This window comes from Papio anubis, chromosome 9 (assembly GCF_008728515.1).
Source record: "Papio anubis isolate 15944 chromosome 9, Panubis1.0, whole genome shotgun sequence".
Lineage (NCBI taxonomy): Eukaryota > Metazoa > Chordata > Mammalia > Primates > Cercopithecidae > Papio > Papio anubis.
Genome location: NC_044984.1, coordinates 118,362,161 through 118,379,802, shown reverse-complemented (window position 1 = coordinate 118,379,802; position 17,642 = coordinate 118,362,161). Strand labels below are relative to the sequence as shown.

The 17,642-nt window shown below is 48.0% G+C and overlaps 1 protein-coding gene across 4 annotated transcripts in view; it reads left to right on the top strand.

Moving 5' to 3' along the window:
- Nucleotides 1-17,642, top strand: part of CCDC92 (coiled-coil domain containing 92) — a 36,265-nt gene that overhangs the window by 13,423 nt on the left and 5,200 nt on the right. The window contains exons 1-4 of one of the 4 annotated variants that reach the window (XM_009181985.4): nt 9,459-10,746; nt 14,214-14,306; nt 15,076-15,222; nt 15,780-15,821. In XM_009181985.4, coding sequence (XP_009180249.1) covers nt 14,273-14,306; nt 15,076-15,222; nt 15,780-15,821 — 223 coding nt within the window. In that variant the 5' untranslated portion in view covers nt 9,459-10,746; nt 14,214-14,272. Of the gene's footprint in view, nt 1-9,458; nt 14,307-15,075; nt 15,223-15,779; nt 15,822-17,642 lie in introns of those variants that run through there. The other 3 variants (XM_003907350.5, XM_017946307.3, XM_009181986.4) reach the window with 3 other exon arrangements.

Sequence of the window (17,642 nt, the reverse complement as noted above, 5' to 3'; positions counted from 1 at the left end):
TATTTACATCATCACAGAAAGTTCCATTGGACAGTATCTCTTTAGATAAACTCAGTCTTCCCCACATCCTCATGAGGTGTAGGTACTGTTTTTTCATTTTGCAGATGACGAAATAAGGCATGGGAGTTATGCGTGACTTGCCCAAGGTTGCATCATTAACGAAGGGCGGAACTAGAATGCAAACCCTGGCGGTCTGGATCCAGCCTGGTTAATCCCTACCCTGCTATTCCACTGTAGCGCAGAGATCCAGTATAGCTCATCTGTGTGATCCACTTTCTTTTTTTTATTTTTGAGACGGAGTCTCGCTCTGTTGCCCAGGCTGGAGTGCAGTGACCGGATCTCAACTCACTGCAAGTTCCACCTCCTGGGTTTACGCCATTCTCCTGCCTCAGCCTCCCGAGTAGCTGGGACTACAGGCACCCGCCACCTCGCCCGGCTAATTTTTTGTATCTTTTAGTAGAGACGGGGTTTCATCGTGTTAGCCAAGGATGGTCTCGATCTCCTGACCTTGTGATCCGCCCGTCTCGGCCTCCCAAAGTGCTGGGATTACAGACTTGAGCCACCGCGCCCGGCCTCCACTTTCAACCAGAGTGCATCTGAGGGAGAGAACATTACCTCTTCAGAAAATCTTGTCATTGAATGCTTTTAAATTCAGCTAACATGAGTTCTGACCAAAGGATCAGGAAAAATGTAGGCCTATCATAGGCACAATTTCCCCCTCCTTGAAAAGGGCAGAGGAAACCACAAAGCACCAAAAAAATACCAAGTTTATGTATGATCTCAATAAGGCAGATTAAGCTCTCTACGCCTCAGTTCCTCTGTCCTAGAGCGGTGTGAGGATGTAATGAGACAAGACCTGGAAAGCCTCAGCGGGACCTGTCACAGTCAGTGACGCCAGGGAGGTCAGCAGCAGCATTACCGCTGCACTCAAGCGGCCACACTTGGGTTGAACGTTCCAGAATGCACAGGAAACAGCAGAACAGACCACTTATGTGAGGAGACAGCTTGTCCTTCTCTCCCAGAGCTGCCATGAGAGCCTGTGGTTCCAAACAGCCTGAGTTTGGAATTGGAGAGCACTTTAGGAAGGCACGAGGCAGAGGAGGTGGCAGCCTTTGGAAAGAATCTGCATTTGGCTCATGCACTTAGGATTTGCAAGTTTAGTTAAGTGTCTTCACTCGTCTGAGCCTCCATTCTTTAAAAAATCGGTTTAATCGGCTGGGCGCGGTGGCTCATGCCTGTAATCCCAGCACTTTGGGAGGCCAAGGCAGGCAGATCACCTGAGGTTGGGGGTTCGAAAGCAGCCTGACCAACATGGAGAAACCCCATCTCTACTAAAAACACAAAGCCGGGCATGGTGGTGTGTTCCTGTAATCCCAGCTACTCGGGAGGCTGAAGCAGGAGAAGCGCTTGAACCCAAGAGACAGAGATTGTGGTGACCTGAGATCGCGCCATTGCACTCCAGCCTGGGCAACAAGAGTGAAACTGTCTCAAAATAAAATAAAATAAAAAATGAGTATAGTCATGTATCTTGCATGATTGTTTTAAGAATTAAGTAATCAGCCGAGAGTGGTGGTTCACATCTGTAATCCCAGCACTTTGGGAGGCCGAGGTGGGCAGATCACTTGAGGTCAGGAATTTGAGACCAGCCTGGCCAACATGGCAAAACCCCATCTGTACTAAAAATACAAAAATTAGCCAGGTGTGGTGGTGTATGCCTGTAATCCCAGCTACTCAGAGGGCTGAGGCACAAGAATCACTTTAACCTGGGAGGTGGAGGTTGTAATGAGCCAGGATCACACCATTGCACTCCAGCCTGGGCGACAAAGCGAGACTCCCCCATCTCAAAAAAAAAAAAAAAAGAATTAAGTGATCATCTATAAGCCTGATACATAGACATTTGGTAAATAATAGTCATAATTACTATTTTGATTAATGATTTTCAACTTCTTATTAAAAAATGTCTTTGAGTATACATTGGGTGCTTATTTGTAAAAGTATCTAAATGAAAGTGGGCCCTTAAGTATTTTCTTGCCCAGATGCTTTAAACCCAGGGAATACGTTAGGACAGAGTTATCCTCAAACATGATTGCTGTTACCACCCTTTACAGTGTGCTGATCACACCCTTAAGAAACCAGGCAGAGCCAACTGAAAGGCATCCCCATAGCAGCTGCCTGGGAAGATGGAAGCTGCCTCACACTCCCCCACAGCCAGCAAGGACAGTGGCCGCCATGTATGACCTCAGGTGACCATCCTGTCCATTCTGAAAACTGGGAAGTCAAACTCCCAGGCTCCTGACTGGCCAGTAGGCTTCACCAGAGCTGGATCAACCAGAAGAAGCTGAAACATCCAACCTAAGAATTTCAGACTTCAAATGGAAAATCTGGGCACTCTAAAACCAAAATTGCTAAGTTCCAAAAATGTTGGATACATTGGGTGCTTATTTGTAAAAGTATCTAAATGAAAGTGAGCCCTTAAAGAGTGTGTCATGAACCAAGGATTACAATTAACCCCATTATGGGGGCACAAGGTCAAATATAAGAGGAAGAGACAAAGTCAGTTGTACAAATGGAAAAAGTGCAAATGAAAAACGATGACCTTTAACAAGGCGAGGACAGGAAGAAAATACTGGATTGCCTCTCATTCTCTGAAAATTCCTAATGAATATCAGATGTAGTGATTTTCTACCTTCCCCAATTTCTTTCACTCTCCTCCCACAGCTGATATGTGATCTATGAAATATAGTTGTCCTGCCCCTTATTTTACTTGCCATTACTTGTTTTCATTTATTTTGACTGGGTTAATGCACTAATGGCTCATTTATCTATGATGATCAAAATTTGGTTGCAAAGACAACCCTAAAGTGACACCTATTTGCCTTGTACCATTCTCTCACTGGTCTCTGGATGTTAGAATTGCTGGTGCATTTTAAACAACAGACCTTCTTAATGGATAGCTGTTTTGTGGGAAGCTTTTCCCTACTCCTGGAACTTAATGCATGATTTCCCAGAGAGCTGGAACATATGATTCTGGGAATTCTCTTATTCCCTGACATAATAATGAGTGATTGTGAGTGGGAAGAACTTTATGGGGGTCAGTCATAAATGCCATCAGTAAGCATGCCTCACCTATTCTGCACAGCACAGGAAGTTTGCGGAAAGGATACTTGTAAAGAATTGAATAATCCACGCTGGAGCTCTCAGATCACTAGATGGAAAGTCAGAGGTCAAACACCCTTAAATAGACATGCTGAAGCCATCAAAAAAAAAAAAAAAAAAGAAACGATCTAGGGAAATGGTAAATGCCTTCTTAAAAATATGAGTTTGTCTTTTAAAAATATTGATACTTAAGCTATGTTTTTCCAAAGGAATAAATGTTCAATAAAAACAAGTATCTGATTATTGATCACCAGAAGCTATGTAAGTACTAAAATTAAATGCCTGGTCATAGTGACTTTATCCACTGAAGTGACTATTGTTGGACTATTTTAATAATATCTAGGATCTCTAACGTCCTCCCTGTCTCAACTGATCGGAAGGAATCAGTGTGGGCCCCTTTCACAGACAGGCAAGTTGGAGGAGTTGGCTTGCTTTTGCTTGATGCGTAGCTAAATTCTTACACTGTCCAAGATGACATGGCTGGGACTGGGCAGAGCCTTTTCTACCACCTTACAAGGATAACGTCTCTTTCCTCTGTAAGTGACAGGCATCTTCTCTGATGCCCATTATAGCTAATGAAACCATGGACGCTTTCACTTTTTGTAAGTAATAAAGGAAAAATATGGCTAAATTAAAGTGTATAGAGCCAGGTAAGGGATCTGGCACTTATAATCCCAGCTACATAGGAGGCTGAAGCAGGAGGACCACTTGAGGCCAGGAGTTTGAGTCAAGCCTGGGCAACATAGAGAAACCCTGTCTCCCCCCCAACCCAAAAAAAAGTGTATAGAGCTTCAGCTAATGAATATATTTCCTTCTTTAAAACCTGTACTGTAATTAGGCAGACCCACAAATGGATAAAAGAAGCCTATCAGTTAAGTCAGGTGAATTGGTCCATCTGTTTGGCAAACCATAGAGATTGAGATTTTTAAAGTAAGGGAACACATCTTCTTGGCCTAGGAACTACAGTTGAGATTGTGATCATCAAGCACTAAGATGAAGTATTTCCTATTTCGTTAGGATGAACGATGATTTGGCATTTGGGATCACTGTATCTTTTAGTTATCAACTAGTAGACAAAATCGGCAGTAATCTCAATCTGAGGTGGAAATGGAAAGACCAGTTGGATGTGAACTGCTTACTTGCCCTCCCATTAAAGGAAGGTATCACTAGGTAGAACTGTTTGTGTGGTAACTTATGAGATATTTGTGTGCTTAAATTGTTGACTCAGGATCATCGTGGTAAATGACAAGCTTGTTAGAAGTGCACCAGTGACATTTCTACTAAGTTGAAAACGATTCTAGCTCTAGCTCTTGAAACAAGGCTATTTGGGTGATCACCAGAGGGCAGTCACATTGGGGGCTGCCGAGAAAGGGCAGGAGGAGGATGCAGGGAGGGTGGGAAGGGCCTGAGCAGCACTTCCATGGCCCCACTAGCCACCTTCTCCCCCAAAGCAGCTTCTCCCTGAGCCTGTGTCTTTGGAATAGAAAGTGCAGAGTTGACACTGTATGGGCATCGCCCCTCCAGCTCTGAGGGTCCGGAGATGGAGTGCTGGTGCTCCCTCCTCCTGGGGTGGGGTCTGCCACCCGCTGCTGGGCTCCTGGCGGTTAGGAACCCAATCTTCCATGAAGCCCAGGACACTCCCAGAAGGCACCACATGACACAGATGGTAGGAGCGCATGTGTTTGCCTATCTTGGCCTGCACAGGCCACTGAAAGACACGCGTAAGCAACCGGAAATACAGACTTGCTTTCTTCATGAGGCATTTTCACACAGAGAAACCAAGCCCTCATCAGCGTTCAGACCCGTGACATGGTTTTTAAATAGAAGCCAAATAGAAACTCTTAAAGTATGAGATAATCGGAGTGCAGAGAAACCCGGTTAATAAATCCATCTTGTAGGCCTCCAGTGACTGCAGCCTTCCCAGACAGGCTGCGTACCCTCTTTCCATGTCTAATTGTCAGGCTCTCTAATCACATCCATTACAACTTTAATGTTAGGCTGCACGTTCTTTCAGAAGGAAATGGCTGTTAATGTCGAAAGAATTGTCGATGAGCCTTAATAAAATAAAATACATATGAAAGACAATGTCAGAGAATGACAGGAATGTATAATGCATGGCGGGAGGCACCTAAGTTCTCATCATTGTCATTTTTCTGCATATCTTTGGGACACTAAATTGTTACATTTGTAACAACTACCTTCCCATTAATTCTTCTTGGTGATGGTAAACCAATCACAATTCTAGCAATCCAAGATTACCCTGAAACAATACTGTTAAAACATATGATGCTACTTTGTTAGTAGATATTTAGTGATTATCTTTTTTAAGAGAAAACTTTATAATTTTTTTCTGACTATATTTTCATCACTAAAGAAGCTTTATAGATAGTACTAAAATAGAATTTTTAAAAGGTAAAAATCACCCAGAGTCCACCACCTAGAGACAAATGTTTATTTATTTATTTATTTATTTTTCTTTATTATTTTTTTGAGATGGAGTTTCCCCTTTTGTTGCCCAGGCTGGAGTGCAGTGGCGTGATCTCAACTCACTGCAACCTCCACCTCCTGAGTTCAAACATTTCTCCTGCTTCAGGCTCCCCAGTAGCTGGGATAACAGGCGGATGCCACGACACCCAGCTAATTTTTGTTTTTGTTTTTGAGATGGAGTCTCGCTCTGTCGCCCAGGCTGCCATGCAGTGGTATGATCTCAGCTCACTGCAACCTCCGCCTCTCAGGTTCAATCAATTCTCCTGCCTCAGCCTCCTGAGTAGCTAGGACTACAGGCATGTGCCACCACACCCAGCGAATTTTTTGTATTTTTAGTAGAGACAGGGTTTCACCATGTTAGCCAGGATGGTTTCCATCTCCTGACCTTATGATCCCCCCGCCTTGCCCTCCCAAAGTGCTGGGATTACAGGCATGAGCCGCTGTGCCTGGCCGAGACAAATGATTTTTAACACTTTGGTGTATATCCTTCTACACATATACAAAAATGTGAAAATATACGTACAGTTTTTAACATACTGTTTAAAAACTTAACCTATCATAGACATATTACCTTGTTGGTAAATACAGATCTATGCTGTTTTTAATTATTGCATACTTTAGATGTGCCATGCTAGCCCTTTATTGACAGACATTCAGGTTATTTTGTGTGGTGATTATCTCGCAAAAAAATCTTTTTTTTTTTCCTGGTTGCTATTGGAGTTTTCTTTCCTCTTCCAGCTTTTAGAGACGTGCCTATTAAAAGACGTCTGCTGCTTAGCCGGGAGTAGGGGAACCCACAAAACATTCCCATCCAAAGTTTCCACATTTGGATGAGTCCAAATTTAGTTCAGTTGCCACTTTATCACAGTAAGCCAGACACACTGCAAAATGTTTTATACAAAAACTCTCATTTTACCCACCCAGTCACTGTATCATGTAAGTTTGATTATTTCTCATGTTATAGAAGAGAAAGGTGAGGACTCAGAGAGGCTGCAGCTCGGATATGGCAGGGTCGGAATTGGAACCCAAGATTCTGACTCTTGTGCTAAGCTCTCGACCACACCTGTTTTTGCCAGATTAAAAAAACTTAATTCTTTAAGAATGACTAATCAACAAGATGTTTTATCTTTTTAAAACATAATTGCACCTTTGCCTTCTGCTTTTTGCTTCCACTTTGTAATCGTGTTTACTCTTTTTACCAAAATATTCCTGGAGTCATTGTTGAGTACTTACCCTTCCTTGAAATGTTGTCCCTTTTTATTGCTGCTTTAACTTTTAGAGATTTCAGCTCGCTCACTAGTTGAATTTCTTAGATACATGTACAAGTAGGAATAATAGGGTCCTACCATGCAAAACAGTTTATCCAGGTGATGATGAGTTCAAGTAACATCAGTATCCATTTTCAGAGACAGTGAGTGGCCTTTCTTAAAAGCAGGTATTTGGGATCGAGAGTTGATGGCCTAATTAGCCATGGACCGTTTTTTTAGCCTCGTGAAGTACTATAGATGGTTCCAAAGGGGGAAGCAGGCTTTCCTGTCCCTCGGGGCGCCTTGCTCTGCCTGCCTCTCTAGTTGCCTCCCCGAATGGCTCTTCTCCAGTGAAAATGGAGGATAGAGGTCCCAGAAAATGCTTCTATTTGCTTTTATCCTTCCCTCTTTGGAAGTAATTGGAATTTCTTTGCTAGCTCATTTCCATACTTAGATAATATTCAGGAAATACCCTAGTTGGCTAAGTAAACAATCTTGAGGTATAATTATAGGACTATTGACCAGTGTTTACATAAAAATAATATAGCTAACATTCATTGAGCACTACTCTATGCCAGGCCCGTCCTGGTTGCTTTTAGCACTTAAAGCAACCCCATGAGTCAGACATCACGATGACTGAGGTAACAAGATAGGGGTCAGTTACCGCCCCAAGCGTGGTCTAATGTCTCAAGAGTTTGTCCACGCCAGTCTCTTGCATCCCATTGTGTTAAGCAGATCTTCTTTGGGCCTTAGTTTCTTAATCTTGAAACAAAGGGGTGTTGGATGCCTGATATTGAAGATTTATTCTACCCTCAATGTTTTCTGACTCCATGAATCTACTTAGAAAACCACCTCCCTGCTAGGAATCATTTTATCCTCCTGTTACATTCAATCACTGCAATTGCTGCCTTTGTTCCCCGGCCAGCCTTCATTTTCTTGATGGCAACGCTTAAGCTATAGGACACCAGAGCAGTACAGAAAGTTCCCACAGAAAAGCCCCCAGAGGTCCTTGTGCACAAACGCTGAGACACTGTGCCCTGTTAAAGGCCAAGCAGTGCTGCCAGGTCAGGGCCTTTCAAAAAGTGCACAGAGAGGGCGGCAGGGCTCCCGGTGTTCATGGCAGGAGAGAACCAAATGTGAATGGTCATAACTTATTCATGACTAGAATCTAAAAGAGCTCGTTATAACTAATTCACAGCTACCACCTAAGTGGTAGTGTGCTATTTTTTTTAGATTCTAAAATTATTACCCTATTTCCACAGGCTTTGTGTTCAGCTAAAAGATAAGTTTGTTCTTGATTGCCCAGAAACAATCTCCCATTTTTAAATGGTGTGACCCTTTCCTACCAAAGATACTCCATTTCTTTTTGTCCAGGAAATGTCTCAGGAATACGTTAGAATATTGCTTCTGGAATGTTGAGAAATGGTGGGGTGAGGTCGTGTTCAGATTCATGCTGCTGCGGTGCTTTTTGGCAAACGCAGTGTAGTTCTGGTTTAGCTCTCCACTCGGTGCCATTATGAAGCGGTAGGAAATTATCTGCAGCACGTATGTGATGTGTGAGTTCAGATGTGTGGGAAGAATGGAAGTTAATGAGGCAGGGGGCAGGGAATGATTTGCCACGAGAGTTCTAGACAGAGGGAACAAGGTGTGCAAAGGCCCTGTGTTGGAGGGGTCCAGGCCACGCCAGGGGCTAGAGGACACCAGTGTTGACAAGCACACAGCCCCAAGGGGACCCCGTGGGGTGCGGCTGGGAAGGGCAGACTGAGGAGGGCCTCTGAAGAAGTGGGGCTTGGTCCCAAGAAAGTCAGAGAGATGCAACGTGATCAGAAATGTGCTTGACCATGAAAATTTGTGCAAGGAGGTGTGCACACAGGAGAGGCACTAAAGGAAAAGGCATATTTTTAAAAGGGGGAAGATAAGTCTGGCCTTGATTCCTCCCACGGGTAACACCAGAGCTGTTTTTGGCAGCCGAGTGCTGCTTTTTCCCAGGAATAGCCTATTGCTAACTCAGCCTCCAGAGGACTCCTATCCGCCTGGCCTTGCAGGGGAAGAGGATGAGTCTGCCCCCTGGCCTTGGGACTGGGCACCTGCTGGGATCCCAGGAACCAGGACACACCTGCTACAGGGTGGAATACCTTGTGCTTTCTTCCTAAGCTAGCCTTGCTGCTTTGTTGAGGTGCTAGCCTGGCCCAGAAAGCCCCACCCTCACCCAGCTTCCTAGGAACCTTTGCTGGTATTACGAGCAAGAGTCATTAGTGAGTCTTTCTGCCGTATTGGGTGGTCGGCAGTGCCTTTATAGCTGTGTGATTTTCTTTTTTTTTTTTTTTGAGACGGAGTCTGGCTCTGTCGCCCAGGCTGGAGTGCAGTGGCCGGATCTCAGCTCACTGCAAGCTCCGCCTCCCGGGTTTACGCCATTCTCCTGCCTCAGCCTCCCGAGTAGCTGGGACCACAGGCGCCCGCCACCTCGCCCGGCTAGTTTTGTTTTTGTTTTTGTTTTTTTGTATTTTTTAGTAGAGACGGGGTTTCACCGTGTTAGCCAGGATAGTCTCAATCTCCTGACCTAATGATCCGCCCGTCTCGGCCTCCCAAAGTGCTGGGATTACAGGCGTGAGCCACCGCGCCCGGCCAGGTGTGTGATTTTCTAACGTGGACCCTGGAGAGCCAGTGGATCCAGCCTCCGCGCGAGCAGTGCTGTTCTGACGGCCTGGCCCTGTGCTCTGGACTCTGGAGGAATGCTGCCTTCCCTTCCATGCCAAAAGGCTACTTCTGTGGGCTGTGTTTGCTTTTCCTCTGCAGTTTCAACGTATTAGAGACTTGATGTGCACAACTTGGAAAGCATCTGAATTTCTGCATGAAATTAAATCTGCCCCAGACCTCGGGATTGTCACCACATCACCTGTGGGCTAGGAGAAGCAGCAAGGCTTAGATGCATTTATTGGTGTGTATTCTCTCTTTTTGTGGGATAGCGTCCTCTCTTCCCCAGCGGTGGGTTGCAAGAGCAAGTGACGTAAGTAACGTGAAAGAACACTGTGCAAGGGCAAGTCACGTGGTCCGTGGATAGAATTATGTCGCCATGTTACATTAGTGCCCTGAGAGGAAGGGACAGCGCTTTGGAAGGAAAATGGAATTCGGCTTGAGCTGTTCACAGGGCCCCTTGTCCTCAGGCTGCTGGAGAGTGCACTCGGCCAGGCCGGGCCTTCTTCAGACACGTTGACACTAGGAAATGACAGCAGTGCACCCCCCCCACCCAGGAAGCTGTCTTGCCACGTCTTCAGAGCCTACCTCTATAGGATTTGGAATGAAAAGACTTTTTTGAGTATTAACTTTCTGAACATGTAGAGTGAACAGTAAATTAATTTAGTACCTGGTGGATTTGCCATAGGAAAAGATGTACGTGTGGCTTAACCTTTGAGTCCTGATCAAGGTCACCTATTCTGCAGGACTTTGACCTTCGAAGTACCCATTTGCATTGCTTCTGCTGGCATTCTCTGGGGAGAGAAACCAGCAGAGCTGTGCACAGTCACCTGGGGGGGCTGGCCCCTGGCGGCCGTGACTAAGCCCCGAAGTGATAGTCAGTTGGAGCCCCATTATCTGCAGCCATGGGCAGCATCCTCAAGGAGGGAAGAGGACCAGTGTCCTGGCCTTGCCGCCTTTCGTTGAGCAAATAACTGTAAGATTGTGGATGGCTCCCAGCAACGCTGAGGAACAAAGTTGGATTGCCTCAGGACGGAGCGCTGCAGTACAAAGAGCACACAATTTGTAGCATATGCCCCTTTGACACAGAAAGTGCAAGCATTTTGCCAGACAGGCTGGATGAGCTGCCCTCCATTCCTGGCTGACACACAGCTAAGATGGGGTGAGTGCCCTTACTCAGCAGGCGGCGTTATTCATCTGCAGCAGACGCCCTGTCTCTCCTGTCATCCGCCACGCCGACCCTATTACGGATCTGTCATGAATGTTCCTTCATGTTTCTAAAGTGTCTCTGATACTGAATTAAGTCCCTTGGGACCAACTCCATTTCTCCCTCTGAATTATGTGCATCTCTCGGCTGGGTCTCCTCAGCCTAAACAGGATGCCTCGGTGGCTTCAGTCATGCCACAGTACTGGGAGCGTGACATCATCACAATGATTACCTCTCTTCAGTAGTGAAGGACCACAATGGAAAACACCACTGTCTTTTAAGCCGTGGCAACTCTTTTGCCCTCAGAAAGTCAGTGGTATTGTTATTCTTTTGAGCTGATGAGAAAATAATTGAGTAATCTGGATGCCATTTGGAGATGTGCTTTGTTTCCCTGGCCCCAAGTGGACCTGTCTTATTTAGGAATATCCTAACAGCTGTAGAATGCCCTGCACAGATGGCGTCTCCATGTCAGGGCCTTTTAAGTCAGCACAGAGTGTGGAAGAAGGGGAGAGTGACAGTCAGTGAAATGCCCCAGGCCAGGAGACCCTTGTCCCCCACTGTGAGGGCTCCAAGCGGTTCACCAGCGTTTGCTGGCGAGCTCCACACGTTACATGATCACACTCTCCCTGCTCGCCTGCCTTTTCTTCTCCAGGCTGTCTACCCATCATAATGGGACACTTTAAGGATGCTTTTGTATTTCTGCAGTTAACACAGTGGATTAATGAAATACAGTATTGTTACAATTCAAAGTTGCTGACTGACCAAGGCAGTTAGAGTATGAGTACTTACTGAATCATATTTAAATTTGTTACAAATAAAATGTAATACCACACTATGATAGGGATGGCTGCTGGCAACACTTTTACTCCATTCCCCTCTGCCCCCATGGGGTGTGTAGAAGAAAATACTGACCTCTACATAGAGGCGCATCCCATTTTGTGCCACCATGGTGGGTGAGGTGGTCGTGTCATTTCGGGGTGTTTTAGAATATCCTGTTTTCTTTGCGCAAGGTATGCCTGTAAAGGAAGCACCTAAATAGGAAGCCCATGGAAACAAAGGCTTTTCAACCCTGAAGCCCTTACATTCCCCTGGCACCACAGCTGCACTCCACAGACTGGCAGCAGGGGCCCATTTGCAGACCTCCAGGGTGCCAGGCACTGTGCTAGGGCTTAAGGTGCAGCAGTGAACAGCCTGGAGTCTGTGCGAGGAGGTGGGGAATAGACTCACACTTACAGACCCTCACAGAGACACACAGACTAGAACTGGGGACAGGGTGGTAATGCACCAGGTGCCGAGTCTGGGGGCCAGGGTTTCCAGGAGAAAGTAAACTTTTACTGAGACCTAAAGGATAAGTAGACAGTGCAGACCCAGGAGAGGTGGGCAGGAGACAGGCCCGAGAAGAGTGTTCTGGGCAGAGGAGGAGCCATGAGAGGGCACCAGGGTGGGAGAAGCACAGCCCGGCAGGGCACCCGGAGGAAAGCTGGTGCCACCAGGAGCCCTGGGGTAGGAGAAGCGAGGGTGGTGGGGCCAGTTGCAAGGCCGGACAGACCAGTCCGATTCTCAGAGCAGCGGGAACCGTTGGAGGTTTTTAAGCAGTCTCGATTTAACAACCAAACCACTCTGCTGCCACGTGGAGAGCAGAATGGAGCAGGCAGGAGAGGACGGGGAGGCTTCCTGGCAGGGATTCGGGTGAGGGTGCGGATGGCCTCAGCAGTGGCGATGGGTACAGTTGAACGGATCTGAGAACTGCTTTCAAAGCAGGATGCCAGCGACATCATCATGAACTGGAAGTGGATGGCGGGGGATGCCAGCATCAAGACCACCCCCAGGTTGTGTAGCTGGGGACAGCGTTTGTGAGAGGTAGGACGCTAGGCCTAGGGCAGCTCTCCTGTCATCTGAGACCCACTAAATTCTGGATCACATTTAAATGGTTCTTTCTCTTTGACAGCAAGCCACTAACACATGGGCTCTGCTTCTTCCATCAGCCAACAGAATCCTGGATTTGAGTCTGTCCTTTGAAAGTAGTGGTCAGGCAGCTCTGCTAGAGTTCCCACTTCCAAACCCCTTTCAGCTCTTCGGGATTCAGCCTCCAGGTGAGGTGCTGGAATTGATGCCAGAGTGAATGACTCCAGATTGCTGAGTCGAAGGAAGACGTAGGCACCGCTACTGACAGCTCTCAGGCGCTCCTGGGATTTTCCTTCCTTTGACGCTGAGGCTGTTCCGCTTTCAAGCGTTCTGCTTTGTGAGGGACGGGCAAGGTCAGAAGGTGCTCACCCTTTCCACAGCAAGCACGCGGCACACGTTCCACATGCTGAACCTGCCCTGTCGTAGCTGGCTCCTTTGTTAAGGTCAGCGGCCCCCAAGGCCACGTGCTGTGCAGACAGTGTTGGGATCTCAGGAACTGTGGGGTTCCACTTAGAAACTAGTGTCTGGCCCAGCGGCCTACACAGGAGTTTGCGGTTACAGCACGAGACGGTTTTGGGGACAGAAAACACCCGTTCTCGCTCCTGCCGGAAGGCTGCCCACAGTTCCACGGAGGAAAGCCCTGCTTGATGGAAACTCAACTCTGCCATCGTCTGCACCCTGGTGCGAGGGGAGTCAAAGGCCGGGGAGATCTCTGCTTTGTTTCATAGAAACATGCCTAGAAATGGTCGCCTTCAGTTTTTAACCCACTCCCTGTTGTCGGTTTTGAGTCTGTTTCTAGTCTTTTCCAACTGCAAACTGCACTATAGTGGCCATTCTCACAGCTACCTCTTTTCACACAAAAGTAATAGTTTTCCTTTGGCAGGTTCCTAAAAATAAATTGCTAGTTCAGAGAGATGACCAATTTCAAGGCTTCTGATCAGCTCTGCCCAATCATTGCTCATGGCGAGGTGCCCCCGAGACTACTCACCGTGTTCTGGGGCCACGGCCCTCTCCTGCCAGTTTTTGTCGCCAACTGAAAGGGCCTCTTGTTTCTCTTTTTCTTGGTCCTTTTTAGGATGTGTCATCGTTCATTCCCCTTAGTGAGCTCCGTCGTGTTTTATTTCCTTCTCTGCGTTCTCAGGTTGCCCTTGGAGTGGAGTCTGTGGCTTTCCCCCTGAGCAGCGCCTGGGAAGTGTCTTCGTGTGATGAAAGTGTATGTCTGAAGTTCGTTATGAACTCGTCCTAGCTCCAGAGCTAGTGTGCATACACATCACTGGTCGTACAGATCATTGACAAGCAATTGGTGTCATCTGAAGCAGTGACAGCCTGGGTGTGTCAGGGTCTCCAAAACGGTCCCATTGTGGCATCCTACAAATGGGCTGTGTCCCAGGAGCCATTGAGAAGTTGTACCTCCTTTACGGAGGGTTCTCTGGAATAGCAAATTAGGAAAAATGCATTCTGAGGCTCTGTGTTTACAATAATAATTTATAAGCAAATAACCCACATTTCATCCTCAGTATTTTTCAGTGCTGTACAAGCGTCTTGAATTACTCTGGTAGCTTTTCCAGAAAGACCCATGACTTCACCACATTTCTCGAGTTACGATGAAGGTAGAGTCTGGGGCCCTGAGTAAGCATCAGATGCTGGAAGCTGGGGCTGGGAGGGGCCAAGCATTGGGGACAGACTCCAGACACCTGTGCCACCCCCTGGCCCCATGAGATATGTTCTCAAACCTTCCCAAGAAGGATCTGTGGCTCCTCTCTGTGCTGTGAAGTGCAGGGGGCTTCCCTCTGGAATTCAGCCCAGCTCTCCCGCCTTCCTTTGGCCGGCTCCAGATACCATTTAGAGGAAATGTTGGGCCCATTTCCCAGGTGCCAACTTTTCCCATGAGGAAGCTGTCAGTGCTTCCTGGTCAGGGAAATCTTTTGGGAGTGATTTGGTCTCTGTTGGGGTGAGGTGGTGCATGGAGAGGACAGGATTTGGAAACGGGTCCCTGGATTAGAATCCCTGCTCCATACCTCACTGGCTGTGTGACCCCAGGCTCGCGAATCTGCCTCTCTTGATCTGTTTCCTCATGAGTAAAGGGAAGTGACTTTGTACGGTGGAGTGGGCCTCACTCATTCGTGTGTGAGGCATGGTGCTAAGTGCTAGGGCACACCCTGAGGTGCTCAGGAAGCAGAGGCTGCTGTCCCTGGCCTGGGGCCTGCCTGCAGTGATGGGAGTATAGCCCTGGTGCCCCCGTGCCCTGCCCTTCAGGCGGTGTGGTTTCCTTCTGCTCTCTCCTGGGAAGTGCACACCCTTCTGCACCCAGAGCCAAGGAGGGCAGGCAGCCCTGGGACCCTTTTCAGGGACCGCAGCCAGGGTCTGTGTTACCCACAGGTCCCCTGGATGTCAGCATGGCAGCCACAAACCTGGAGAACCAGCTGCACAGCGCACAGAAGAACCTCCTGTTCCTTCAGCGGGAGCATGCCAGCACACTCAAGGGGCTGCACTCCGAGATCAGGCGGCTGCAGCAGCACTGCACAGGTACATCGGGGAGCAGGCCCGAGCAGGCGGGGGGCAGCTATGGGGCACGGCAGAGCCCAGCGCCAGAACGTGCTAGGCCTGCCCTGCCCCCAGCTCCCATCGTCATTGCAGGAGTCCATCTGAATGCCTTATATCATCCTCATTGCATAATCAAGATGCACTGAGCATAAAGCTGCAAAGCCTTTTCTTGGCATACTGAGGACTTAAGAGATTAAAATACAATGGTTAGAATCTCCAATGCGTTTTGGAACTGATAACCAAGATATAACCTGTGTGATACATAGAGCCAGCTGCTGGCTTGTTTTGGATGGTTGGGCTATGTCGTGGGGGAATGGGGAAGGGAGTTTGGGGAAACAGAGGGTGCCCTCTGACCCCAGGGAGCACAGCAGCCCCTGGTATTTTCTGCTGCTCTCATGCTCGCCTCTCCTGCTGCCAAACCCTGCTCTGTCTGGGTAGGACTTGCTGGCCAATCGTGGGCATCGGTTTTGCATTTTCAAAGCTGATGAAGATTTTGAAATGTATGGTAACAGAATTAATGTGTAACATTTCCCTTTTAGATTTAACATATGAGCTGACAGTCAAAAGTTCGGAACAGACAGGTAAGAACTCCTCCCCAGAAGTAAATGACAGTACCTTTCCCTTTGTGGTACATGTCAGTGCCGTTTTCACTAGTCACACACTTGCTAGGAAGAATTACGCGTGTGGCCTGAGCTCTCTAAGGGAAGATGAGAAGGATGTTTGGATCCCTCCGTGTGGCAAATGGTTATTAGTGGGCAGGGGGATGAGTGATTTTGTTTTCTTTTGACTGACACATATATTTGGAATGCCTATTATATGTTTTTCTGATTTTTCCTACAATGAACATGTGTTCCTTGTGTAATCAGGACATAAAAATAGATGTGACTTAAACCCAAAAGGAGGAGGAACAGCAGCAGCAGCATTGGGCAGAACCGCCCCCGCTCCTCTGTGTCACTGCCGCCTGGCATGGGCCTGGCACGGGCCTGGCACAGAGCAGCTGCTTGCTAAATGCTGGCGGGCGAGCGGTCACATTACTAGACAGCTCCCTGAGGATCCAGGGCTTTCTCTGGACTACAGCCCCAGAACCTTCCCCCATCCAGAATCCTCCAGGACCTCAGGGAACCCCAAAGGGCATCCGCCTGCTGGCTGCCGGAGGAGAGACAGAAACCCAGGCCTTCCCAGGGCTCTCTGTGCCTGCTGCAGAGAGCCTGCTCCCCAGAACAGGGTGGGAATTTGGAAAGTGCTGAATCCATGTTTGTGCAGAGACGCCTGTTGGAAACGGGTTTATCGCGTCGGGAAGAACACACCAAGGCAATGGATGGCTCAGCAAGGCTAGTTTACTTTCTGCAGAAAGGGTGCAACTCGCCAGCAGTCTCGCCACAAGAGCACACTCGAACAAAGGAGACGAGGACATTTCTAATCTTCATAACCTGATGCAGTTGCCCTATGACTGTGTCCCGTTTCCATTGGCCGGAATGGGACCTCGCGGCTTAACCCGATTGGTTAAAAGCTTGAAACTTTCCTAAATAGGCAAAGGGGAAAGAGGACTAAGAAAAGAGGAAGCTAGTCATGAGAGGGTCAGGAGGGTTTCCAAATAAGGAATAGCATGTACTATGGTCCGGGGCTCATTTAGCCTTGTCCAGGCATGCTGGGGCAAGTCAGAGCAGCTGCATGGGAACATACATAGAGATATACATAGAGCAAGGAAATGACAAGCTCTTCATGGTTTCAAGAAACTTTGAAGAAGAACTTCTCCATCCCCACAATGCCTTTTTCTAAACAGGCCTCACAATGGCAGTTATCATTCCTGAGAGTGTCCAGTTCCTTGTCAAAGACACGGACCATTTCCACCAAGCCTTAGCGGATTACCGAGCACTAATATTTTCCATTTGCATTGCTCATATTACAGCCTCCTGAGTGTGCCTCTGAGGAGCCCAGACGTCTTTCTGTCTGTGTGTGGTAGGGAAGGCGCCATGGGCTTCTTGGGGTGGAAGAACAGGAGGCTGTCCTCAGAAGTCTCCCTGCGGAGGGACACCAGGGACCTCCCCCGAAGCCCTGGGACCGGGAGCTGGGCCTCTGGGAATGCAGAGGAACAGGGTTTCAACCTGACGTTGGAGACCTCCAGCGTCCACATCTGCCACCACTGAAGCCTTGGGAAAGGAGCTACCCGTGTCACGGAAGCCAGGGCGTCCTTGCTCCCTGTCCCCTCCTGGCCCAGGCTAATCTGAAGAAGCATACTTTTGCCCTGTGGCCTCTCCAGTCAAGGTTCTCAGCCCCAGATCCCAAGGCCGCCCGCCTGCCTGCCCACCCACCTGATGTAGTGCTCCCAGCAGCAGCAGGGTCCTCACAGCAAGGGCTGTGTCTTAGAAGAGGCAGTTTCAAAAGCCTCTCAGGTGGTTCCA